The sequence below is a fragment of the Heteronotia binoei genome, chromosome 15 (assembly GCF_032191835.1).
Source record: "Heteronotia binoei isolate CCM8104 ecotype False Entrance Well chromosome 15, APGP_CSIRO_Hbin_v1, whole genome shotgun sequence".
Lineage (NCBI taxonomy): Eukaryota > Metazoa > Chordata > Lepidosauria > Squamata > Gekkonidae > Heteronotia > Heteronotia binoei.
Window position 1 is genome coordinate 31,763,627 of NC_083237.1, and position 26,802 is coordinate 31,790,428.

Here is a 26,802-nt window from a genome sequence, read left to right on the forward strand (position 1 = left end):
ATTTACTTATTTGGGAATGGTAATTCAGGATACAGGCGCCTATACTGAACATTGTAATATGAGGGTGGAGAAAGCTGAGAAAACAATGTATGCTATCCTGAGATTTTTTCGTTCTAAGGGGGGCTTTTATGTTCCGGCAGCACTGAAACTGTTCCAATATAAAGTTTTAACACAACTGCTCTATGGTATTAACCTGGGCATTTCAGCTAAAAAATTACAGAGTCTTGAGAAAGTGCAATCTAAATTTCTCTGTAACATCTTGCAGCTCCCGCCAGGTGTGCCAAATGCCCTTTTGCGACTAGAAACTGGGCAATTGAGAATTGAGGCCAGAATTATGTTATCTTCGGCATACCAATGGCTAAGAATCTATACAAACAAAAAAGGCCTCTTTCCTCTAATAATTCAAGACCTCTATAGGCCAAGGTGGCTGCAATTGGTTGAAAGCAATTTGGAAAGTATAGGATTCTCACTTGAAAACCTCTTGATGCAGAGTAATGCCAAAGCAAAAAGTATTACCAAACAAAGAATCTGTGATATAGAGAGACAAAGGGATCTAGAACAGGCCCCTTCTTTTTTGGCATCTTCTGAGACCAAATATGTTATGAGGATGGCCAAGTACTTTTCTTATTTGGAGGTATCAGCTCACAGAAGAGCCTTTACATTGGCTTGATGTGCAGCCATGCCCTCAAAAGTGTTAGAAGGGAAATATAGAAAAGTTCTGTACGAAGATCGACGCTGTTCTTGTGCTACGGGAGAAGTGGAGTCGATGACTCATATGTTTTTTCGATACCCATTCCACCAAGCATATAGGAACAGGTTTGTTTCCCCATTTGTAGTCAAACCAATAGCAGATGCGGACAGGGTGTGTTTGGAGAAACTTTTGGTGGATGCAAGTCCATCTACAGATAGCTAAATTCTGTCATTACCTTGTGAAGTTCCATACTAAGAAACAAGAAATTGTAGGTTTTGTATGATCTGTTTGAATTTTAGGTTATAAACAATTTTATATATTCTGATTTAAAGGATTTTATATTAATTTGAACTGATTCTGGATTTTAAAATTGGTTAAATTATATTTTAGTTATCCCCGACCTGTATAGGTTCAGAAAAGCTTTATGTATTTTATTGTATTTTATGTAGTTTAGGAGGGTTTTTACATGATGTGTTATAGTTTTTATATTGGTCTATGACCATAATAAAAAGTTCATTCATTCATCAATGCATGACATATTGTTATTCCATAACCACCAGGGGGAGATCAGTTCTTCACAGTTAACAGGACTGAGGAACAAATAAAATATTGGAGATATTAATGAGAGAGGACAGATACTTAATGAGAGAGGACAGAATCCAGATGTGAGCAAAGCAGAGTCAAAACAAACCTCTTGGCAGGACACCAGAGAAGGCTGGAGGAGTTGGAAAGGAGCATTCAGCCTTCTAATAATTTCACTGTGCACTGTGGCCCCTTGCCATATGCTTCTGTGACAACAAAAAGTGAATGCAGTCTCTGGTATAATCTGCCCCTTGACTGCAGAGGAAACGGTAGGCATCAGGCCAGCTTTGTTGCCAACTCTTAAGGTGAGTCCTGTTGATCAATGAGACACCTCTGGTCTGACACATCCTCCTCCCCATCTTCAACCTCCACATCACCTTCAGACAATCTATGTGCTTCCTGTGCTCTACACTCTCCTATCTTGCTCCCTACACCTGCCCCTACTCCTCCTCCAACTAGTGCAAAGGTTCCTGTCCCCGCCAAAGCCCCAATGGCAACTGTGGTAGCTGTCCCAGTGCTCAACACAAGGGCTTCTGCAGCCAAGATGGCACCTGCCACACCAGCCCCAACGACCCCACCTGCCAGCCCCACGGCACCCACTCCAACAGCTACCCCAGCTGTGAGGGCATGACTTTTGTAACAATGGCCGTAACGTTCCAGGAAATCCTTAGCCTCATTCTGCAGGTGGGACTCTAAAAACAATTTGCCATTTGCCCATTCTTGCTCATCTCCCTGTACTGTTGCCTCATACTGTTTTACCAGCTCTTGTTGCTTTTCCTTGAGACGCTGTGCCATGGTGCTGGGTAGGACTTTTAGACCTGCAAGCAGGGGACGAGAGAGCTGATCCTGAGGTGAAGGAAAGAGCAGCAGGGTTGCAGGAGAGGGTGGGGAAAGGAGAAAGGTAAAAAAAGGGAGAGAAACGACCTCAGTACCAAAGCAAGCCCTTAATGGAATCCAAGTAATATGTCACGTCCCTCCCAAATCCAACAAGACACACATATTTCCACCTTGTTCTACTAGTTTTCACTCCAGCTCCCTTCCCACCAATCCAGCTTTCAGACAGAAGTGACCCAGGTCTCAAAACCACACTTTGAATGTCAAAACAGACAGGACACTGGAAGGCCTGTTGTCTCAGCCTTCCAATTTTTAAAATATGCTAATAGAAACCACATGGGTTCCCAATCTGGATCAGGGTTGCCTAGGTGTTGCCAACTGAAACTGCCCCCTTCCTCCTTATCACATCACATCTAATTTTGATCTTATCCCTTCCTTCTCCAAATATTCCTCTCCAACATCTTTTTGTGCTCAAAGAGAAGCTGCAGTACAGTTAAAGCAAGAAAATAACAGCAGGGTTGTCAGATCAGACCAATGATCCATCTAGTTCAGGGCCCTGCTTCAACCAGATGCCCCTGGACGGCCTACAGGCAGCGCATGGAGGCCGACAGACCTCTCTTTCCTCAGGGTGTTGCTGTCCTTCCAGCAGCTGGCATTCAAAAGCCAACTTCACCTGGTGCCCCTGAATTCTGGTTTTACAGGAGAGGAAAAGTTCTTTAGCCACTTCTCCATTCCATACATACATCTCTATTTTATTAAGGGGGAAGATTATTATCTTTTGTATAAACAGAAAAAAAATCTAAAGACTTAAGCTCCAGTCCCTTAATCATTTCGGTTACTTTCTTCTACAATGTTTCCAGCTCTACACTATCTTTTCTGAGAAACTGTACCAGAATTGGGGGGGGGGGGGGGAGGGGTGTGTGTGCTGCAGCTCAGTGGAAGACATTCACTTGGCACCTGGAAGGTCACTGGTTCAATCACTGTATATATATACACACACACACACACACACACTGTGGCTAATAGCCACTGATGGACCTCTGCTCCATATTTTTATCTAACCCCTTCTTGAAGGTGGCTATGCTTGTGGACGCCACCACCTCCTGTGGCAGTGAATTCCACATGTTAATCACCCTTTGGGTGAAAAAGTACTTCCTTTTATCCGTTTTAACCTGTCTGCTCAGCAATTTCATCGAATGCCCACGAGTTCTTGTATTGTGAGAAAGGGAGAAAAGTACTTCTTTCTCTACTTTCTCCATCCCATGCATTATCTTGTAAACTTCTATCATGTCACCCCTCAGTCGACGTTTCTCCAAGCTAAAGAGCCCTAAGCGTTTCAACCTTTCTTCATAGGGAAGGTGTTCCAGCCCTTTAATCATTTTAGTTGCCCTTTTCTGAACTTTCTCCAATGCTATAATATCCTTTTTGAGGTGCGGCGACCAGAACTGCACACAGTACTCCAAATGAGACCGCACCATCGATTTATACAGAGGCATTATGATACTGGCTGATTTGTTTTCAATTCCCTTCCTAATAATTCCCAGCATGGCGTTGGCCTTTTTTATTGCAAACGCATACTGTCTTGACATTTTCAGTGAATTATCTACCATGACCCCAAGATCTCTCTCTTGGTCTGTCTCTGCCAGTTCACACCCCATCAACTTGTATTTGTAGCTGGGATTCTTGGCCCCAATGTGCATTACTTTGCACTTGGCCACATTGAACCGCATCTGCCACGTTGATGCCCACTCACCCAGCCTCAACAGATCCCTTTGGAGTTCCTCACAATCCTCTCTGGTTCTCACCACCCTGAACAATTTAGTGTCATCCGCAAATTTGGCCACTTCACTGCTCACTCCCAACTCTAAATCATTTATGAACAAGTTAAAGAGGATGGGACCCAGTACCGAGCCCTGCGGCACCCCACTGCTTACCGTCCTCCACTGCGAAGACTGCCCATTTATACTCACTCTCTGCTTCCTATTACTCAGCCAGTTTTTGATCCACAAGAGGACCTGTCCTTTTACTCCATGACTCTCAAGCTTTCTAAGGAGCCTTTGATGAGGAACTTTATCAAAAGCTTTCTGGAAGTCAAGGTAAACAACATCTATCGGGTCTCCTTTGTCCACATGTTTGTTCACCCCCTCAAAGAAATGTAACAGGTTAGTGAGGCAAGATCTTCCCTTGCAGAACCCATGCTGAGTCTTCCTCAATAACCCGTGTTCATCAATGTGCCTACTCATTCTGTCCTTGATAATGGTTTCTACCAACTTTCCAACTTGAAGTCAGACTGACTGGCCTGTAATTTCCCGGATCTCCTCTGGAACCCTTTTTAAAGATGGGGGTGACATTTGCTACCTTCCAGTCCTCAGGAACGGAGGCAGATTTCAATGAAAGATTACAGATTTTTGTTAGAAGATCCACAAGTTCAACTTTGAGTTCTTTCAGAACTCTCGGATGTATGCCATCCGGACCCGGTGACTTATTAGTTTTTAATTTGTCTATCAGTTGTAGGACCTCCTCTTTTGTCACCTCAATCTGACTCAGGTCTTTCAACACCCCTTCCAATATTAGTGGTTCTGGGGCGGGCAAACACTTCTCATCTTCCACGGTGAAGACGGAGGCAAAAAATGCATTCAGCTTCTCAGCCATTTCCCCATCCTCCTTCAGTAATCCTTTTACCCCATGGTCATCCAAGGGCCCCACTGCTTCCCTGGCTGGTTTCCTACTTCTAATATATTTGAAGAAATTTTTATTGTTGGTCTTTATGTTTTTTGCAATATGCTCCTCATAGTCCCTTTTTGCCTGCCTGATCACAGTCTTGCATTTGATTTGCCACTGCCTGTGTTCCCTTTTATTAATCTCACTTGGACTGGTTTTCCACCGCTTAAAGGAGACCTTCTTACCTTTTACAGCTTCCATTACTTTGTTTGTTAACCATGGTGGCCTCTTCTTATACCTGTTTGTGCCTTTCCTAACTTGTGGTATGTATTTTATCTGAGCTTCTAGGATTATAGTTTTAAATAGTCTCCAAGCTTCCCCAAGGGTTTTGACCGTATTTACCTTTCCTTTCAGTTTCCTCCTCACATGCCTCCTCATCTCAGAGAATTTACCCCTTTTAAAGTCAAATGTGGTTGTGGCGGTCTTTTTGGGCAACTCCCTATTTATACAAATGGTGAAATCAATAACATTATGGTCACTGTTCCCAAGCGGCGCAATCACTTTTACGTCTCTCACCAAGTCTTGGGCATTACTTAGGACCAGATCCAGGATCGCCCCACCCCTGGTAGGTTCTGAGACCATCAGCTCCATAGCACAGTCATTGAGAGCATCAAGAAACTCAATCTCTTTCTCTCGACCAGAACACATATTGACCCAATCAATCTGCGGGTAGTTAAAATCACCTATTACGACACAGTTTTTACATTTAGCCGCTATCTTTAAGCCTTCCATCATATTATAATCGTCCTCTCTCTTTTGATTTGGTGGGCGATAACAAACTCCCATAGTTAAATTTCCTTTTGGGCCCTCTATTTCAACCCAAAGCATTTCTAAAAGGGAATCTAATTCTCTGACCTCAGTCTTACTGGACCGTATATCCTCTCTGACATACAGAGCCACCCCACCTCCAACCCTTCCCTCCCTATCCTTCCGATATAACTTATATCCAGGAACCACCGTGTCCCAGTGATTCTCCTCATTCCACCAAGTTTCTGAAATTCCCACAATGTCTATGTTTTCTCCCAACACTAAACATTCCAATTCACCAATTTTACTTCGGACACTTCTAGCATTTGCATACAAACATTTATAATTTCCCAAGCAAGCTAGGCCCGCCACCTCTCTCCTGCCGCCTCGAGACTCTAGCAGACAGTCCATACTGTTTGTCACCATCACAGTGGACAACTCTGATCCGTTACTCGGTAGAAAAATAGAAGCCAACCCTTCATCTCTTTGAGACGAGTCCTCCCGAACCAGAGACATTCCATCTCCTGTCGGCTTTCCCCCAAGATTTAGTTTAAAAACTGCTCTGCCACCTTTTTGATTTTAAGCGCCAGCAGCCTGGTTCCATCCGGAGACAAGTGGAGACCGTCTCTTTTGTACAGCTCCGGCTTGTTCCAGAAAGCATCCCAGTGCCTAACAAACTTAAACCCTTCCTCCTTACACCATCGTCTCATCCACACATTGAGACTTCTAATTTGCGCCTGTCTCTCCTGCCCTGCATGTGGAACAGGTAGCACTTCCGAGAAGGCCACCTTGGAGGTCCTGGCCTTAAGTCTCCCACCTAGCAGCCTAAATTTCTCCTCCAGGACCTCACGACTGCATTTCCCCACATCGTTGGTGCCAACATGCACCATGACCACAGGCTCCTCCCCAGCACTGTCTATCAGCCTATCTACTACACGCGTAATGTCCGCTACCTTCGCACCAGGCAGGCAAGTCACCATACGGTCAATACGCGGTTTCGCCACCCAGCTGTCTACTTGCCTAAGGATCGAATCACCAACTACCAAGACCCCCCCTCTCCCCCTGCCCAGGGATGGTTCCTTGGCGCGAAAGGATACCCGCTCACCAACCGAAGAAGAGGTCCCTTCTGAGGGCGCATTCCCCTTATCCTCAGCAAGGTGCCCTGTTCCCTCTAGACCCTCACGCTCTCTGGCAGCAACGGGGCTGCCACATTCAGAGTGGGGCTCATCTAATACGCCCCCAAGAGTCTTCCCCAATTGCCTAACTGACCGTCTCTGCTTCTCCAGGGCAGTCACCTCGGCCTCAAGGGTACGAACTCGTTCCCTGAGGACCAGGAGCTCCTTGCATCGAGCACACACCCAAGACTTCTGTCCTGTGGGCAGATAGTCATACATGTGACACTCAGTGCAAAACACTGGAAAGCCCCCACCCCCCTGCTGGCATTCTACCTTCATGATATATATATTAAATATACAGTCCTCTTTAAATGCTGTTGTTTACGTGGCTCCCCTTCTGGAAGGTCAACTTACCTTATTGGGAGAACAAGGAAATCAGGGATCTGGGTTCCTGGTCCTTAGGAAGCCCCCAGGCAAAGAGCCACAGGCCAAGAGCCCTTTAGCTCTCGCCCTTCGGCTCGCGCCTTTGGCAAGGCGCAGCTTAAAATGCAAAGAGGGTGGAGCAGACCACTCCTAAGCAATCATCAACAATTACTCTCAATCAATCAATCAATCAATCACTTTCACCTTTAGCCCACTCACCCAAACGTACAGCAGTTCCCCAGCTATCACAACTCAGCCTTTTCAGCAGTCACCCAAGCCTCAGAATGAAGTCTTTCAAAATGCAGAAATTCTTAGCAACTTCTCCAGCTGTCTCAGCTTATCAGAGCTGCTCTGCTCTGTTCTGTTCCTCTCAGGAGACCCTGGAGAGCTGCTGTCAGTCTGAGTAGGTGATACTGGCCTTGATGAAGTAAGGGTCTGATTCAGTATGAGGCAACTGTGTGTGTTCCTGTTTTCCAAATGCATCCACACCTTGGACTGATAGTAGGATATTATGATTTGGACCAAGATTAACATAGTCCTTTTTGAATAATCCCAGTCTCAGTTTGTGCTGCTGCCATGCACTCAGTAACATTTTCATCAAGCTACCCAACAGAATTATTTTTCAGAAAAGCAGAACCTTACAGTGGAGTATATATTGCCCCCCAATGCTCATCACATTATGCTCACACTCAGTCTCATCTGCCACTTTACTAACTGTTCAACCATCTGGGAGAGATCCTCTTTGAGCACTCCACAATCTACCTTGGTTTTGGGGTTGTTCAGCAGAATTTGTTGTTCGCCCTCCTCCCTCCCTGTTTGTCAGGAAATTACTTTAAAAGCCCCCCAAAACAAAAGATTTTTTTTAACCTTTTCAATCAATATCTATCTCAAATAATTAGTCAAGTCTGTCACCAGCAGGGCTTTTCTTGAGCAGGAACACAATTTCAGCTGGCTTGGTGTCAGGGTGTGTGGCCTAACATGCAAATGAATTCCTGCTGGGCTTTTTCTACAAAAAGCCTGATGTGAAAGTGGTGACCTCAGGGGTGTGGTCTAATATGCAAATGAGTTCCTGCTGGGCTTTTTCTACCAAAAAAAGCCCTGGCCACCAGTTTCCTACATCTTTTTCCTTAGTCCCATATTCAATGTTCAAAATTCCTGGAAACCTTTCCTCAGTCATTTCTTAAATCCAATCCAGTCTCATCTCTCTTCCTGTTTGTACCTGCTCCCTGATGAACTCTGCAAATTCCCTCTGCAAGGTGTCTTTGGTTTCCAGGTTAATTAAAGTGATGGCCATCTGCAGAGAAAAAGAGAGAGAGGGAGGAGGGGACAAAAAAGATGGTTAATGGAGCATCTTTGGTTGTGCTTCCTCAATGGTCAATGCCAAAAGCAAAGGTCACATACTAAGTCGGATCTTTGGTCCTTTTTGCTCAGTACTGTCTACCAGGGTTGGCCTGGCCATATAGGCGAACTAGGTGGTTGCCTAGGGCCCTAAGATTTTGTAGTGCCAAGTTAAATGGAAGTGAATTTCTATATTTATTTTTACAGTATTCACTTTAAGTGTCAAGTATATAAAAATAAAAGTACAAGACAAGAGTCTGGTACCTGCACAGCTGGACCAAAGTCAAATTGATGTTTCTTCAGGAGAAGTGAGAGACACTAAAGAGAGACAAAGGAGAAACACAGCTGAAGGTGGGATGCAAAACCAGACCCCTGCCCCCCAAACAGTATTTAAAAAAATAAGCCAACTGCATAGTAGTAGTACTTGGTACATTTTTAGCCCACTGCTCCCTCAAAGAGTCTAAGGTGGCATAGACGACTCTCCCTCCGTTGTACCTTCATAACACCCATGTTATGAATGACTGGTCCAAAGTTCTCCCAGTGCATTTTTTAAACAAAAGGCGGTTTGAACTGCGGCATCCCTACCCCTAGTTTGACTCTCTAACCTAGGGATTCCCCCAGTGGTGTTGAATGTATCAGTGCTATTGGAATTCTGAAAACAAACAGTGGACACCAGCAATGTTCTCTCTAGACTGAGTTAGTGTGAGCTAGCTCACACATTTTTAGCCTCAAGCTCACACATTTTTGTCTTAGCTCAGGAAGGATGACACCAGAGCACACTAATTTATGCATTAACTCACAACTTTAATGCCAGTAGCTCACAAAGTAAAATTTTTGCTCACAAGACTCAGCATCTTAGAGGGAACATTGGACACCAGACATACTGGCTGCCATGCAGGTTAGTGGGACCAGTTATAAAATGGTTGCTACAGAGACTGGGCTCAATCACAATGGGAGGTTCAACAGAAGAAATTCAAGGGGTGTGAACTGTTCTGGTTTCAGCTATAGCAAACACAGCATTCTTTACCTCTCACCTTTATCTTGGCTGCAAGTTGGGCTCCAGAGCGACCCCCTTCTGGTCTCTCTTTAAATAGGTACCAGCTGATCTGGCTAAGCCACTTACATAATCCCTCAAACATTCCCGAAAATCATCATCCATGTCTGGAAGAGACAAAACAGTAAAGTAATCCAAGCATGGGAATGGAGGTTCATGAGGAATGAGGTTCATGAGTTAACCGGATGACATCTGTGGTCTAGAATCTCCAATGTAATGAAAAGAAAATGAACTAAAAATTAAAGACTGACAGCATTAAATGAACAGACTGTAATAATAATTGGGGGCTGCCAATTTTTTTTGTGTTTTGGCAGGTTTCTTCTACTTTTAATCACTCTGTCACAAGCAAAAACTTCAATGCTGTATCTCCAGAAGAAATAAGTAGCCTATATTGCCAGGAAACCATGTGTTAAAGGCATAAGAGCCTTGTCAGGTAAACAGTGGCAAACTGCAGGGTTAAACTATGGATTTTGACTAGAATTTTGACTGGAGAGTCTCCTACTGGAACATAGCCCACCCACTGGTTCACATTACTTGAAAAGGTTTGTGTGTGGGAGGGATGACGAGTGCTGCAGCCTGGCAAGGTTTGGGGCCCAATCAGGATCAGGCCCTGAAAGCAAGCTAGGCTGGTGCCCTCTGGTGGAGATAAGGATGCTGACCTGTCTAGTCTGGCTCTTTTGTACGCTTCCCCAGGGAGTTTAAGATGTGCTTTCAGCAGTCAGTCACCAGGCTGTTGCTCTACTTACAGCTAAAAAGATCTTCATTTTTTGTTGAAGGATCACCTTGAAAGTGGCCAGGAGTCTTTGCGTTTCCAGAAATTTAATCAATGACACCATGTCATCCTGCTGCTTCAACTGGGGCAAAATCTGATTTGAATTAGAGCTCTTAAACAGGGGATTAGAGCTCTGAACCTCCCCCCCCTCCCGTCAAGGTTTTGGATCCCATCCCTGCAGTGTTATTAGATCAGGAAATGGGGAAAGAATGAGCCATTAGAAAGAGAGAGACTGTCTTTGTCCTGTTCAAAGGCAGTGGGGGATAGAAGGGGAGAAGAAGACAGGGTTTCATTTAGCAAAACTGTACAAGAGGGAAAAGGTTAAATTCTTTCTCATCTTCTTCCACACCATGGTCTTCATCCAAGTCAGGACCCCCTGAGCAACTACAAGCCCTTCAGAAATGCTATGTTATTGGATTTATTGGATTTATATCCTGCCGTATTCTCTGACCATAGATCTTCAACCACTGTGCCTGTTTGGGTTCTCATGTGTTTACAGGGTTAAATTTCTGCAACTTCTAAATAAGAGGAGTAGAAATGAGGGAATAAGGGTTGCCAGCCTCCAGGTGAGACCTGAAGATCTCTCGCTTTTAAAACTGAAGATCTCTCGCTTTTAAAACCAACAGGCGTGGAATACCTTTTATTCAGGCCAAGTAAAACATGATAAAGTAGTAAGCAAACTTTTGAGTTCTGCAGAACTCTTCTGGCTGGATGTTCAGTACAAAAAACACACGACCCAAGGATCAGTAATGACTTGCACAGGGGACTACCTTTACCTTTTTACACTGGGTTAAAACAGATTTCAGGTTGCATCAAGAGCTACCGGGATGGAGAAGCAAGGAATAATTGCTCTCCCTCTAAATGTCAGACGATGAAGGTTCAAAGTAAACGGACTTCCATTTGTTGCAAATGTTAAGGCGTTTATTTGATATCTCAACGTTCTGGACAAAGGAGCATTGGAACCGATACCAGTTGGCGGGAAAGGCAAAGCTTTAAACCGTTTACATCAAAGGGTTTCTAAACAATACTACATTCTCACACTTCTGGAATACATGTAACACCTTCCCTTCCTCATCTCTTGTGGTTTCTCTTCTCACGGAGGAGCCCTGCTGGCTCTCCTTGAGGCATGCTATCTTCAAAGGACTGTTGCTTTTGTTAGTACTATGAAGAGGAATTCACAGCAGGGATTAGTAACATCTCTATGACTACTTTGATATACAAGGTCTCTGTTTCATAGTTAGTAGTAAATGCTCAAAATGGAGTTAGTCATGTCAAGATATATATTGCATTTCAATCATATTCATCATAACACAGTAATAAGATTCTCCAGTGCTGACACTAAAGATGTGAAAGACGGCAGCTGTTCAATTTTGCCTCTGATTAGAAGTAGAAACAGATCAGAATAGCTGCTGGCTTTGAAATTACTTTCAAAGGGACAATAGTCTTTCCTTGCTTTTGCATCTCAATGGCTCTCAATGCACCTTAAAATCTATTTGTCACCTGTATCATCTAATCTAATTAAGTCTAGCATAAATTCTATTGCAGGAATTTTCACACTTTAGAAATCTTTTTCACTCTCCCTTTAGTTTGTTGTTTGAACTGAACAACCAGCCAGAAGAATTCTGAAGTACTTGAAAGGTTGCTCACTACTTTGATTTCCACTGATCCTAACAAAGGTATTGCCCTGCTCATGTTTTGGTTTCCTCCTCTTTAAGGTCCTAGGAGAAGAAATGTCTACTTAAGAGAAATTTATGGAACTTATGCTCCCCCTAGTGGAAGCCTGGAAAAAGGGCTCTGAGTTCCCACAGAGCTAAAGCAGATCACAGACATTAGGGCTCTTTCCCATTACTGTTCTAAACTGGATGTTATTCATGGTTGGGCCCATTTTGAGCAAAGCAATACAAGGACAGGGGATTAGCCTAGGCAAGCCTGATCTCATCAGATCTTGGAAGCTAAGCAGGAACAACTGCAGCAAGTACTTGGGTGAGAGATCTTGGAATATCAGAGCTAGAGGCAGGGGCAGGCTTTATTCAGCCACCTCTCTAGATATCCTCCATGTGCCTAGTAGGAGTCAGTCACCAGAGACTGCCATGACTTCTAGGTGAACACAAACGCTACCTCACACATGCATAATTTTTTCTTTTAAATACAAAAATAAATAAATAAAAATACTGTGAATTTCCTTCCATTAATGATTTGTCTCTAAAGCGCTATGGTCATTTCAAATAGTGCCTCTTCCCCTCCACATTTTTTCACTGTGATCTTCCTTGGACTTTTAAAAAATGTTCTAAGGTGAATACTATAACACTTCATTGTTGTAGTAGATTAATACTTTTAGTGGTCACCTTAGAACGTTAAAAAAGTCAGAGGAAGATTACACAGCAAAAAGGGCAGGGGGGAAAGTGGCATTGTAGGAAGTACAATGGCCTTTTTAAACAGCACACCAGAGCAATTCAGAAGGGCAGCTAAGGGGCTGAAAATGGAAGAAAGCCATTTCCCTCAAACACGGCTGGATCACGCTTTGCTAATCCGATGCAAGCAGGTTTGTAAATTTCACTAGCAGCTGATTAGTAAAACAAGTCTGTCTGAAATGAGAGGAAAAAATCCATTAGCAACCAGTTACTAAAATGGAATACAAAGGCAGTTTCAAAAGCGTCTCGGGCAGGAGTGGCCAAACTGTGTGGCTCTTGAAGCCCCCACCAGCTTGTCAGCCGGAGAAGGCATTTGTCTCCTTAAATCACTTCTCCAAGCCAAGCCAGCTGGCAGCCTGGAGAATGCATTTAAAGTTAAAGTTGTTTTCTTTCTACCTCTCTCTCTCTCCCCCCTTCCCATCTATTTTCCTTCCTTCCTTCCTTCCTTCCTTCCTTCCTTCCTTCCTTCCTTCCTTCCTTCCTTCCTTCCTTCCTTCCTTCCTCCCTCCCTCCCTCCCTCCCTCCCTCCCATCTGACCATGTCTTGCAGTTCTCAGGCATCTGACATTTATCCTATGTGGTTCTTAAGTTAAGCAAGTTTGACCACCCCTGGTCTAGGAGAGAAAGGAATCTAAGAAGACAAGGAGAGGACAGTGAGAAGTTCTTACCTGCCAGGGTACCCTCCGTTCCCATCACCAGCTTCTTGCCAGGAAAAGGGATTAAGTTACAGCGAGTGCTGCTGCTTTTGAGGGTCTCCAGTGCTCGTGGGTGCCTGCAAGTATTAGACTCCAGCCTCTAAGGATGAGAGAGAGGGAAAGAGGATTAGATTGAACACTTCTGGGATGACCCATCTAGAATCAGGCTTCCTTCTTGCTGTGGATGGGAGATGTGCCTCTAGAGAGCCCCCTATTCTATCTAGTGGAGGGGTGGAGAACATTTTTTCTGCCAAGGGCCATATGGATATTTATAACATCATTCGCGGGCCATAAAAAATTATCAACTTAAAAAACTGTGCGCCTAGGGAGAATGATTCAGGCCAGCAGAACCAATGCAAATAATTGTTTTTCTATTTGAAGTCATGTGGGAGAGCTTAATCTGGAACACATACACACACCTGGCCCGCCACCTTAGGCAAATGCACAGGTCCAGGGCTTTTTTGTAGAAAAAGCCCAGCAGGAACTCAGTAGCATATTAGGCCACACCATCTGGGATAATCAAGTGCAAACTGAACTGTGAGAGTAACTTTCCAGGCCCTGCAGCAATTCTGACCAGCCAGCCAGACCCCAGGGAGGCTGCTGCACAGTACATCTGGGTCCTGTGATCCCTGCCTGGCCCTGGGGGCTGCTGCAAAGCACTGCTGGGCCCCACGATCCTTGCTAGCCAGCCAGGCCCCAGAAAGGCTGCCACATGGCTCAGTTTGGCACAGCAATCCCCGAGGGCCACACCAAGGAATTTTCTCATCAGATGTGTTATTTTGGGACTCATCATGACCCCGCCCCTTAACACAAACAGAGAAATTATGCAGGGGGAAAAAGTAGACAAAAGAGAGAGAGGAGCAGAAGGGAAATTCATTAGCATTGGTGTGTGGGAGAGAAAGCGAAGGGTTGACAGCTATAGCAGCGCCCGCCTCACGACCTCACTGGACCTCTTTATTTCAGTCTCTTCGGGGTATTTTACTTGTTTATTTGATGGGACCACAGCAGCTTTGTTTGTTCTTCCCACAAAATATAGGCTCTTGAGAACTTTAACTGAAACCACAGATTTATTGTAACACAAAGTTCTTAACTTGGGGATATGGGAGATATTTACACAGGCTAATACGTTGTTCAGTTGTTTCAGGCTTTACAATCACTTTTACTTTCTTGACTCTCTCACAGTTACACAGTTCACAGTTTCCCTTTAACTCACTCTCCACCTCTAGCCAAGGTCTGGCCTCTTGGGATTGATGTGTCAAGTCTCACCCCTCGACTGGAGTCTCTCCTCTCAGCCCTTCTTGGTGTCTCAGACCCACATACACTCCCTCAACCACCTCACTAGATCTTCAGAGTTGTCTCTAGGTGTTTGTGACCATTCAGGTCTTAACTGACTCACACACACACAGCCCTCTTGGCTGGTTTTGTCGAGCTTGCAGTCTCTGGAAGACTTCCCCGTCTCCGCCTCAAGCTCCTTCACAGGATCAGCTGTCCTCTCAGCCTCTCTGGCAGGCTCGAACTGACCCTCTCAGTATCTGTCAGGTCCCCACTGACAGACTTCTCTGACAGGCCTCCACTCTGTCAGACATCAACTTGACTGACTGCCTCAGCAATTTCTCTTTCTCAACTACCCCTTTCCCTCCCTGAGAGCTCCGAGCACTTTGCCCCCACCCTCAGGTCACCTGACGCAGCCCTGTGCGTCTTCAGTTTATGGTTAACCCATTGCTTTCTGTCACAACAGCGAACGAGAGAGATGTGGGTACCAGGCAGAGGAGGATCAGGCCGGAAGAACTGGTTGCAGAGATGGGAGTTCAGGAACAAAAGGCTCTTTCATTGAATGGTAAGACATAAGGCATGAATGGGGGGGGGGGGGAGAGGAGAACATGGCCTGATGTAAAGGGAGGGAAATGGAACAGTTACTGCTCTTTACCTCAAAGGGCCTTAAGCCACAGGCTTTTCCCACCATCTCAACTGCATACACAAACATCTGTGGGGCAAAGGAGGCTGGTGAGCCTAGGAGAGATCTGGTTGTCCCCCCACCTTTGCCTGCCCTCCAGACCTACTCCCCTCTCAGCTTCTCAGATATATGAGTATTATGTTCCACCTGGACCCTGCCCAGGCAAGCTTGGAGCACCAAACATTGGTCCTCTTATAGTATTTCTTGTTAATCCAAGTGAGGAAGGGAAACTGATTGAGAGTGATGACAACCATATTAGATATAATGGCAGCCACCACCCAGGGCTGCCAAAGCCATTTTAGAGAACAATTTGGCCATTTGAAAATGTTGTGAGGATTGGGCTCACAAAAAGGGGAGGAACAGGCAGTCTTCTCCTCCCACCTGCCTTTTCAGGCGCTGAAACAGATGTGGAGGGGGAGCTGTTTCAGTGCTTGAAAATTTGTATATGGGGGAGGAACAAAATCACCTGGACCCTGTGTTATAGGTCTGAGCATGAAGGGGTCCTTGTGGTGTTTTTCAAATGGCCGTATTCTTCTCTAAAATGGCATCAGCGGCCATGGGTCAGACCCCTGGCCACCATCACATCTAATTTGGCCCTAAGGCAAGCTTCACAGCTAAGCAACAATTTGAATTCTGGCTTCTGTAGCCCAATACATTCTCCCATCCCTCTCAATGCAAGATATCTAGTCTGGTGCCCCAATTTTGGGAGACAACACCTTGAGAAACTATCCCACCCCAGGTTGCCCTGACCATATAGGTGAAAAAGACTTTAACAGGCACCAAATTAGACAGAAGCGAATTTCACTTGCAAAATCCACTTGCAAAAGGTCACTGAAGTAGATTGAAACAGCATTATTTAGCATGTGTGAAAGCACCCTGTGTGTCTGTGGGTATCATAGTTTGCCTATGGTACCAAAAATCCTTGGACTCCCCCATTCCAGCATATCAGGGCAGTAAAAAACTAAAGACAGGGAGGCGGTTGACATCCACTTGAAATAAATAAAATTTCTTGTGAGATATAGCTCAGCCCACCCTTTTTCCCTCAACCTCCAGACCACCCTGGGGACTTATTTCCCCCTACTGGTCAGAATGCCTGGTGATTTTAGAGGGTTGATTGCTTTGCTGGTGTGTTTCTTGGCTCACTTGCCTTGAACCGCTCACTGCTAATCACTTTGCATGCTACCAGTGGCAGAACATCAGCTCTCTGCTCATGACATATCAAAATCTGGATTGCGTGAGGTGATTCTCTGGATGCTGACAGATAGAATTTGGTTTTTGTGCTAGACCAGATTAAGGATAGCTGAAATTTTGGCCTTTAAAAGTAATGGTGTGCTGGCAAACACAACGGAGTGGGAGAGATGAGGGTTAAGTTGACCAGAGCCAGTGGGGGCAAACTGAGCCCCAGAGACATTTGTCAACACTTCAGGGGCTCACATCAGCTCCTTGGGCATAGAACTGGGCCAGTGTGCTAAGCAAACTGGCCTGGTGTGTCACTGTTCAGTACACCAGATGGGCCTTGCTTAGCCCTTAAATTGATCTATTCTAGTTCACTAAAACTGGCCCATACTGAAAAACTGAACCCCGCCCCCTCCGCCCGTCTGCTTTCCATACCACTTCCAACCACTTTGTTCCTATCTTTTATAACCCCTCACTCACTTCCAAGTAGTCCCGATCTGTCTCATTCATCATGTGGGACAAATTGAGTATCTAGAAGAAAACAGAAGGTGTCAACAGGAGTGATGAGCAACCTAATTCTGGATTTTTTGGCAGAAAAAGTCCAGTAGGAACTCATTTGCATATTAGGCCACACACCCCGACATCACTATTGTTTCAAACAGGGCTTTTTTATACAAAAAGCCCAGCAGGAATTCATTTACGTATTAGGCCACACACCCTGACACCAAGCCAGCCAGAATTGCGTTCCTATGCGTTCCTGCTCAAAAAAAGCCCTGAACCCAATGAAAGGAAATTAGAGGATGATGCATGGAAAAGAAGAGTCTGGTGGGAAACTCACCTGATAGGAGCTGAGCAGCATGGAAAAAGCAGAGCGTTTAGTGCAAGCTTCCTTGCTTCTCCCCAGATCCAGAGAACCCTCAGTGTCTATCAAGAATATGGCTACCTAAAGAGACGGAGAACAAGACCATTGGACTCTCAATGATATACAAGAACAGGGATTGATTTGGCCAACAAGCTTTATAGTGCCCTCTTTTTGACCAAATATGGGTGTGTAGGAGGCATTATTCACTGAGGAACATTTTATGTCCCCATTCCATAGTCTACTTGAGGTGGCTAACAATAAAAATAATGAATTATCTTTATGCCAATAAAGCTTTGAAAGTGAAACTGAATAATGAATTATCCATATTTTTTAAAGCGTTACAACACAGCCAGAACATAAACACAGCATTTTAAGGCCTTCTAAACTTCTGGCCATTTCTACATCTCAATGCGGTGCACAATGTTCCCTCTAAGCTGCAGGGTCTTGTAAGTAAAAATTCTATTTTGTGAGCTACTGGCATTAAAGTTGTGAGCTACTGCATAAATTATTGTGCTCTGGGACCATTTTTCCTGAGCTAGGACAAAAATGTGTGAGTTGGAGGCTAAAAATCTGTGAGCTAGCTCACACCAACTCAGCTTAGAGGGAACACTGGCAGTGAGTTCCATAAATCAATTGTGCATCATGAAAAAGAAATATATGAGGAAGGATGGGTCCATAAAGCTTGCAGCCTTAATGGCCAGATCCTTCTTTATTTAACTGTTTCTGGAGAGTCCTGAGATATGGTAGCATATAAGACATTTGCCAGTACTGGATACCTTAAGGTTTCTGTGTAACCACCGTGTAACTAGAGGGGGATCCTGACCTTTACAGGATGAAAGAGAGAAGAGAAAAGGAGCACCCTTTGATACAAGTCAGTGTGAAGCAAAGAAGGATATTCAAAGTCTGATTTTACAGGAACTTCATTGTGGTGGTATACTTTATGTGTTTCACTTGTTAATAGAGTTTTATGTTAAGAACATAAGAGAAGCCATGTTGGATTAGGCCAATGGCCCATCCAGTCCAACATTCTGTTTCACATAGTGGCCAAAAAACCAGGTGCCACGTTGGGCCTACAAGGCAGAAGACTCCCAAAGTTAAATAGGCTACAGTAAAAGGAAAAAAAACCCCTTCAGTATAAAAGAAAAAAAAAGTTTTGCATATATAAATAAATCTAGTGTTAATTTGATATTTCTGTAATTGCTGTTCATCATCTTTGATCTTAAGAATCCAAGAGTACCCTAAAGAGGACACTTATAAGCTGGGGCTCGTGAACTCAGGTCTCTCCCCCTTTAACTATCACTCTCTTCACTTTCTCATCCTTGCCCTTTTAATTTTCAACTATGCTTTAACTTAGAAGCAAGAGTTTCTATTGCTTAAGCTCAAAAGAGAGGAAGTCCACAACAAATGGCAACCAGAAAAGTGTACGTGGACCTATAAAGGAGCTCCCTGACATTTTCCACTGGTTATCATCTTTGCAACTTCAGCATTTCAGGAACTCTGGTCAGAAGAAAAAAAAGGCCTTTGTTCCTTTCTTAGCTCCTTATCAAGTGAAATCTCCTATTTGCCCCACTGTGTCTTACTATGTTTTTCTGCAGCATGCTTTAGGGCAGAATGTTTCAGGCCAATTCTATTGACTTCCAGCAGCTGTACAGCATTGCGGTCCAATACTATAAAAACTGCTTTCAGGCAACTGCTGTATTTTCAGCCCAGAGTTTAAGGACTAAACTGTGCCCAAATTCAAATGGAGAGTAAATTTTGCTATTTTTGCATCCAAATAAGTGAGTAATCCAAGTTTTTACTCTCAACTTCCCAAATAGCTTTCGTATAATTTCTGGTTGAGCACCAAGGTGTCCTGGATAGTATCTTGTAGTTTCCACAGCACAATATTTCCCTCTTCTCCTTTTCCCAACTTACTGCCACAGTCTGCTACCCAAACTCATACCTTTCCCTGTTCAGTGGTGATCCAAAATGGCTGACTCCACAACCACACCCCTTTGGTGGTACTGTTAGGCCCAGGTCGCCACTCAAATCCTGTCAGGGGTTCATCTTCCTGGCCCATCCATGATTCATCCTCTGCTTCCTGCCCACAAGAGAGAAATAAGGAATGAGTTGGAACTGGCAACCCTACCTATGCAGCATTCCTAGCCAAGACATTGCTACCATCCTGGTAATACCCAAGGCCCTTCTTGCTTGAAAACGGAGTCCCCTTTCAAATACCTTCCCTCCATCTGGAAATAATGAATGACAGGGACACCTTCTTTGGTGGCTCATAGAGTTGGACCTCTGGTCCAGTCTTTTTGAAACTTGGCAAGTGTTTTGAGAAGAGGCACCAGGTGCTATGATGAAAATTTGGTGCTTCTACCTCAAAAAACAGCTCCCCAGAGCACCAGATACCCATGTATCAATTTTCCATTACACCCTATGGGAATTGGTCTCCATAGGGAGTGCCCAGCAGACATTTTCCTCCCCCACCCCCACTTTCTGATGACCCTGAAGTGGGGGGAGGGCCTCCAAATGGGGGATCTCCTGCTCCCAACTGGGGATTGGCAACCCTAGGGAAAAGGGATCCTGATAACCTGCTGCTTCATCCCCAGCTTGATGTAGGAGCTTTTAAGTTAAGACTCCACTATTGCAGAGATCTTTTTCATTTTTATATATATATATTCATATTTTTAAACAGGATTTCCCCGGAACTCCTGCAGCACAGTCTCTGGAGTGTTCCCATTTTCATGCCTGCTTAAAAACACACACAAGAGGAATTGAAATTTACAAGGGTATATTTCTCCAGGCCTGTTGGCAACCACACCAGGGATTGCTTTGTAGGGTTCATTTGAGTAATCCTAAAACACATTGATTCAATGTGCTAATCAGGACAGGAGACATTCAAATAGCGTATGAATGCTTTCAGCTACAAATTTGGTGACAATCAGCTTCTGCAAGTAGTCTTTTATACCACAGCATGAACTCGATCACTTTCTCATGCTCACCAGGTTTTGCAGCCTTCACAGGAGGAAGTTCTGCAGAAAGGATTTGCCACGGCATTGCTCTCCAAAAATGGAGACCAAGCAGAGGGGGCTGTCCTTCACTTCTCCCTGCTCCAAGCAGCTGCTCAGGGCCTCCTCATCCAGACACAGATCTCCTTCATCATTCAAGGCCACCAGCTGCACCGCTTGTCCTGCTGACTGCAATGTAGCTGCTGGCATCTCCTGAAAGATATGAGACCCTGATGGGTAAGAACTGGCCCTCCACAACAGGGGACCTTAATTACTTGCTAGATGACCTTTGTTACTACCTCACAGAGTTTTTGTAAAGAAACACGACAGCAGAATTATACAGGGCTTTTTTTGCTGCAGGAACTCCATTGCATAATAGGTCACACACCCCTTGATGTAGCCAACAATGTTCCCTCTAAGCTGCAGAGTTTTGTGAGCAAAAATTCCACTTCATGAGCTACTGGCATTAAAGCTGTGAGCTACTGGCATTAAATTTGTGAGCTACTTCATAAATTAGTTTGCTCTGGGGCCATTTTTCCTGAGCTGAGACAAAAATATGTAAGCCAGAGGCCAAAAAATTGTGAGCTAGCTCACACTAACTCAGCTTAGAGAGAACACCGGTAGTCAATCCTCCAAGAGCTTACAGGGCTGTTAGTACAGAGCCTACTGTAAGCTCCAGGAGGACTGGCTGCATCAGGGAGGTGTGGCCTAATATGCAACGGAGTTCCTGCTACAAAAAAAGCCCTGACCAAGACTAGTAGCTACTGATGGATCTGTCCTCCATGAATTTGTCTAATATTCCCATTTAAAACCCATATCACTATATCCACTGGCACTGAATTCCATAAGATCTGCCTACCGGCTCTTTTTCCACCTCCAGCAGAGGCATCTGTTTGATTTTTTCTACCAGGTTTTGCAGCCGAGTGTCTATCTTCATCCCCTCGCGCCTACAGGGAAAGCGGCACTCAGGGCAGCGATACCCATGGGATGAGAGCCCACTCCAGTGGGCAGAGATGCAGACCTTGCAGAAATTATGCCCACAGTCAATGGAGACCGGGTCTTCAAAGGTTTCCAGGCAGATGGAGCATATGATGTCCTGTTTTAGGTCATGGATCATGCCTCCTGGGGGCTTCTTTGCAGGGAGTGGGGGTGAAGGTGGCCTGTAAGGTGTACAAAGGAAGTGCATAATTATAGATACACAAATGAGGATTTGCAAGGAGTTTTTTGGGGTAAGGGAGTAAAAAGAATAAATGATTGAGAAGCTTAAGGTGTTAAATTAAAACTTTAAGCCCCTAAATGTGGGGGATGAAACAAAGGAGATTTAGCCGAAGGCTTCCTAAAAATATGAGTTTTGAGGAGTGAATGGAAGGAAGAAGTATCCAGCATCATCAGATATATTCTTATCTCTAGTGGTAACAAAGCCATATGTGGTTAAGCAAAGAATTCTAGGAACATCTGATTCTCTGAAAGGGGATTCAGCGGGATGCTGGAAAACCATTTGGGAGCCACAGTCCTTTGGTATTGTTCCTAACTGGGGGAAGGGACTGGGTCCCACTGACTGGTCATGAAACAGCCACTCTTAATGTATCTGGAGAAAGGTGATGCCTGGTGAGAAGATGGAGGGAGAGAAGATGACAGAAACAGCAGATATTGAGGTGGGGAACAAGAAAGAGCAGAGTAAATGAAATTCTCTGATTAAATCAACTGCAGGAAGGGTTGACTGAATGCAGGGGAGTTTCCCAGCTAATCTGGTAAATTCCTGGCCCAAAGATCTCTGTCCTTGACCAGAGCCAGGGCTTTTTCGATCTTGGCTCCAACCTGCTGGCACTTTCTGTCAACCAGGGCCCTGTGGGACTTAATGAAATTCCACAGAGCTTGTAAGGCAGAGATTACCACTGAAGGAAACAGTAACTCACCCCATAGTAAGCAAAAGTTACATCTCATTTATTTTTATCCCCCATTATAGAAGAAGACATTGGATTTATATTCTGCCCTCCACTCAAGAGTCTCAGAGCAGCTCACAATCTCCTTTATCTTCCACACCCACAACAAACACCTTGTGAGAGGTGGGTGGGGCTCAGAGAACTCTCCCAAAAGCTGTCTTTTCAAGGACAAGCTCTGTGATAACTATGACTGACCCAAGGCCATTCCAGCAGGTGCTAGTGGAGGAGAGGGGAATCAAACCCGGTTCTCCCAGATAAGAGTCCACACACTTAACCACTACACCAAACTGGCTCTCCAGAATTATGCCAGAACCAAAATGAGTTCACAAACAAGAATCCCTATAAAGTTAGATGTCACCATTAAAGCTGATCCTTGCCTGCACCCCTGACCCTTGTTCTGCACCCCCTATAGTTACTTAATCTCCCCATTACACCAATTAAGCCTTGCAGCCTTAATTACTAGCTCCAAATGGATACTAACAGTAGCACCCTAAGCAGAGATGGCTGATTGTTTTGGCTGAGTTTTTGCAACTCTGGAGAGTTTTCAAGGCAAGAAATGTTCAGAGGTAGTTTGCCTGCCTCTGCATCGCAACCTTGGCATTCCTTATGGGTGTTTCATCCACATGCTAAGCAGGGTCAACCCTGTAGAGTTACATCTCCTTAAACCAATTAAAGCCAATGAGTTTAGAAGGATGTAAACTCTGCTTAAAATGGAATTGGAAATATGCTACAAAAACACACTTGAATGGCCATCTGAATCTAGTAGACCCTTCCAAATAGCCTTTAAGACCTGCCCAAGCAACGGTGACTGGTTCTTTGTACAATATGTTAGTTGAGGCATAACGGTACACTGTGGTCTACAGTGGCAGATTTAAGTCTCTTCCCCCATGCTCCCTTCTTCCATTTTCTCTTTCCTTTACACACTTACTTCCAATGTAGCACAAATCAAGTCTGTTCCCTGTTTTATTGAGGCACAAAAAGTTCCAGTTGTGTTCAACAGAAATCTTAAATCTTGATCTACCATATTGTTTTAATGTCCCAGTAAGTCAGATCGAGTTACTTTCCTGCTGATTTCCACCTGTATTGTATGAATTTTTTTTTAAAAAAGTATTTTGTATTTGTGCACATACACAAATAAAAAAACACCACCTAACTCACCGTTTTGTGTTTGTGTTTCCCATCTTGCAGCTAATGTGGTGCCAACCGCCTCCAACAAGATAAATTTCCCTCCACCTGAGAAGAACATAGAAAAAGTGGAGCAAGGCCTTCCTCCTTTCAAAGGCCTGGGTGATGTAGGCAATTGGGGACAATGGCAAGAACTCATGGCTGCGTGCTGGCCATTTGGAAAACTGAAAAATCAGAGGAGTCTGAACTAGGGTTGCCAGGTCTGTGTTGAAAAATACCTGGAGACTTTGGGGGTGGATCTAGGAGAGGGTGAGGTTTGGGGAGGGGAGTGGACTCAGCATGGGACAATGTCAAAGAATCCCCCCATCAGAGCAGCCATTTTCTCCAGGGGAGCTGACCTCTGCCTGCTGGAGATCACTTGTAAAAGTGGGAGATCTCTAGGCCCCACCTGGAGACTGAACCCTTGTCTGAACGATCAGGGCCATACAGCTCTGGAGCAGTCTCTTGGGAGACCTTTGCATAAACTAGGGCTGCCAGCCTCCAGGCAAGACATGAAGTTCGCTTGGAATTACCACTGATTACTCCTCAAGGAAATAGAGACTTTGGAAGGTGGACTCTGTGGCATCATATCCCTGCTGAGCTCCCAATTTTCCCAGGTTCCATTCCCAAATCTGCAAGAATTTCTCAAGCCAGAGTTGCTAACCTTCACGTGAAGAATAGTGTATGCATTTAGGGAGAATGTTTTGTGGGGATGTGAAGTTGCCTGTACAGCTCTTATCATCTTCAAGGCCAGAGCTGGGAATGTGGTAATTAGCTTCTCATGAGAACCTGCAGCCCATAGGATGGGAGGGGAGGAATCAGGTGTGGTGAGCTAATTTTCTAGAGAGTTCCAGCAAGAATGTGTCCTGATTGGGTGTCATCATCACCTGAGGCTACTTGGCCAAAAAACTATAATTGAGCTAAAAGGCTAGTTTGGATTTGGATGGCCTGGACTATGATATGCTTATATTGCAACAGACAGCAATGCAGAGAATGCACAAGCTATGGCCTTTGACTCTTGAACTTAAGGTTTGTGCTATCTAATGAAGGTCTTGAAAACATGTCAGAGAGTTATGCTAGTTTTCTTGTTTTTTGCTATGTGATATTAGAGTGCTGTATTGCCTGTAAATTAAACATTTTGTTTTGACAGAAATTAAATAAAATGTTATATAATTTTAAAAATAAAGAAAGGTCTGGTTACTCATGTACTCATCTGGGGATACAAGGGACACTGTGATAAAGATGTGGATGCACATCCAGAGTTATTACATTTCTGGTAAGGCTCCTCTTACAAGGTAGAGTCTCCCACTGGTGGCCAGCCTTGTGCTGGTTACCTTAGGAGAGACAACCATACATGCTCAGAGCACTCTGGTAATAGGTGTAACCAGGGCTTTTTTCCTAGAAAAAGCCCAGCAGGAACTCATCTGCATATTAGGCCACACCCCTGACATCACCATTTTTCACACTGGGCTTTTTCTAGGAAAAACCCAGCAGGAACTCATTTGCATATTAGGCCACACCCTCTGACGTCAAGCCGCATTGGGGCCGTTATCAGTGTGTGTGTTTGTGGGAGGAAGCACCAAAAGTTAGCCTTGCCTAGGGTGCCAGACAGTCTGGTCCGGCCCTGACTACACATGACACAAAAAGGCTTTGAAACATGTTTTTACAAGTGTCTGATGCACGCATGTATTTCTCATCTGAAAAAGAAAAAGCATTTCAAATGGTAATCTACAAATATCAGATACTGCTTACTCCAAGAAAAGCAGAAAGAGGGAGGAAAATCTACTGCAATTACACTTCCACTTCATGGCTTCCCCTTTCCACCCTTCCCCACCCATTCTTGTATAATTCCATTTCAGAGAGGGCGGAGTGCCTCAGTGCTTAACTTCTAAAATGAGATACCTTCAAGCTGGTGCTCTGGTGTTGTGGGTCTTGCTCCCTAAAATAGGGGTGCAACTCATGAAACCTTTCTGAGAGTTCCACCTCCTTATCCATTGAATAGTATGTGCAGCTGCATAACAATCCCTGGATGAGCTCCACCACCTATTTTTCTACAAAGTGACTGCTGCATACAATCATCAAAGAAACACTAATCTTATTCCTTCCTTTCTTCCAGTGACCTTTAGATGGAAAACAGTCACTGACTATTCCTGGCAGCAGTGTGCAGACTGTTGCTGTGAGATTCAGAGGTCTACAAAACTGCTTGTAAGTTGTGTTAAAACACATTGCTGAAAAAGTTGGTAAAACATTTTTGCAACCAGTTAGTGGAGATAAACAATTGAATGTGAGAGCTCTGAGGCTACTTGCTGAATTCTAAGAGGTGGGGAAGAAGCAGCAGCAGGAAATTAAGATTGGAGTGCAGTATGCAAACAAGGACCTCTGAGGCACAACTTAATATTTGCATGTTTGAATGTAACTAACACCACCGATAAATTGGCCTTCACTGAAATTTTAACCATTGTGCTATAGCCACTGATGGACATGGTGAAAAATGTCATACTCCAGTAATTCAAACTTTTTCTTGAAAGATCATCTCCAATAATCAGAACATTGAACAAAATATTTCTGGAGAAAGAGCACCAACAGAGGAACAGCTCCTGAATGACCCAAACTGGAGAGTGGCCTGACCCCACTCTTTGAACTACCAGTCATAGGAGCCTTTCCATGAAAAATAAATGAGAAGAAACCTTGTCTGAGCCAGGGAAAACAGAGATGGAAGAGGTGATGATGTTGTCTACAGCAGGATAAGGGATAGGCTAGGATGGATAGCCATAAAATGTGGTCCAAATCCAGCTATATGAGGGTGGGGGGAGAGGTGCAGGGAGCCTGTTGCCTGCAATTAATTACTACAAGCCTTCTCTTGCTCATTCAGCATTTCTGAATGGAGATTCTGAGCATATTGCACACAGGATACAGATGATTAGCCCCTTGCAGATACCTGGATGTGCTCATGCATGTAAGGATCACTTGTTCATGTGGTCCACTGAAGGAAGCAGATCTCTGGGCTACAAAAGGATGCCTACAGAGAATTATTTATGTTGCTGAAAGATATGGAAACTTTTTAGAAGCCCAAGAGCTCCACCCTGAACTCATGGAATCAGGGTGAAAGAAGGATGCGTTGCAATGGAAACCCAAATCCATTCAATAACGACATTCCACATTTTCATCATGCTTGAGTGTGTTCCAAAAATAGTGGATAAAAATAAATTATTTTGATTTAAACCATTAAAAAAATTAAACAGGATTTTTTGAGGGGAAAAAGCTATCTAAAGATAGTTTTCTATTTAAGATACAAAATTAGTGATTTGTTTTTAATTACGTTGCATGG

General features: G+C 44.3%; 1 protein-coding gene across 1 annotated transcript; it reads right to left on the reverse strand.

The window, feature by feature from the left end:
- Nucleotides 1-1,479: 1,479 nt before the first annotated feature.
- On the reverse strand, nucleotides 1,480-23,540 carry RNF112 (ring finger protein 112). The gene is given in 12 exon segments (XM_060255013.1): nucleotides 1,480-2,119; nucleotides 8,333-8,407; nucleotides 8,716-8,769; nucleotides 9,486-9,514; nucleotides 9,517-9,612; nucleotides 13,356-13,482; nucleotides 16,993-17,043; nucleotides 17,351-17,455; nucleotides 19,317-19,454; nucleotides 20,362-20,580; nucleotides 21,227-21,527; nucleotides 23,469-23,540. Coding segments are annotated over 12 exon segments (1,764 nt in total). The 5' UTR covers nucleotides 23,492-23,540; the 3' UTR covers nucleotides 1,480-1,573.
- Nucleotides 23,541-26,802: the final 3,262 nt, after the last annotated feature.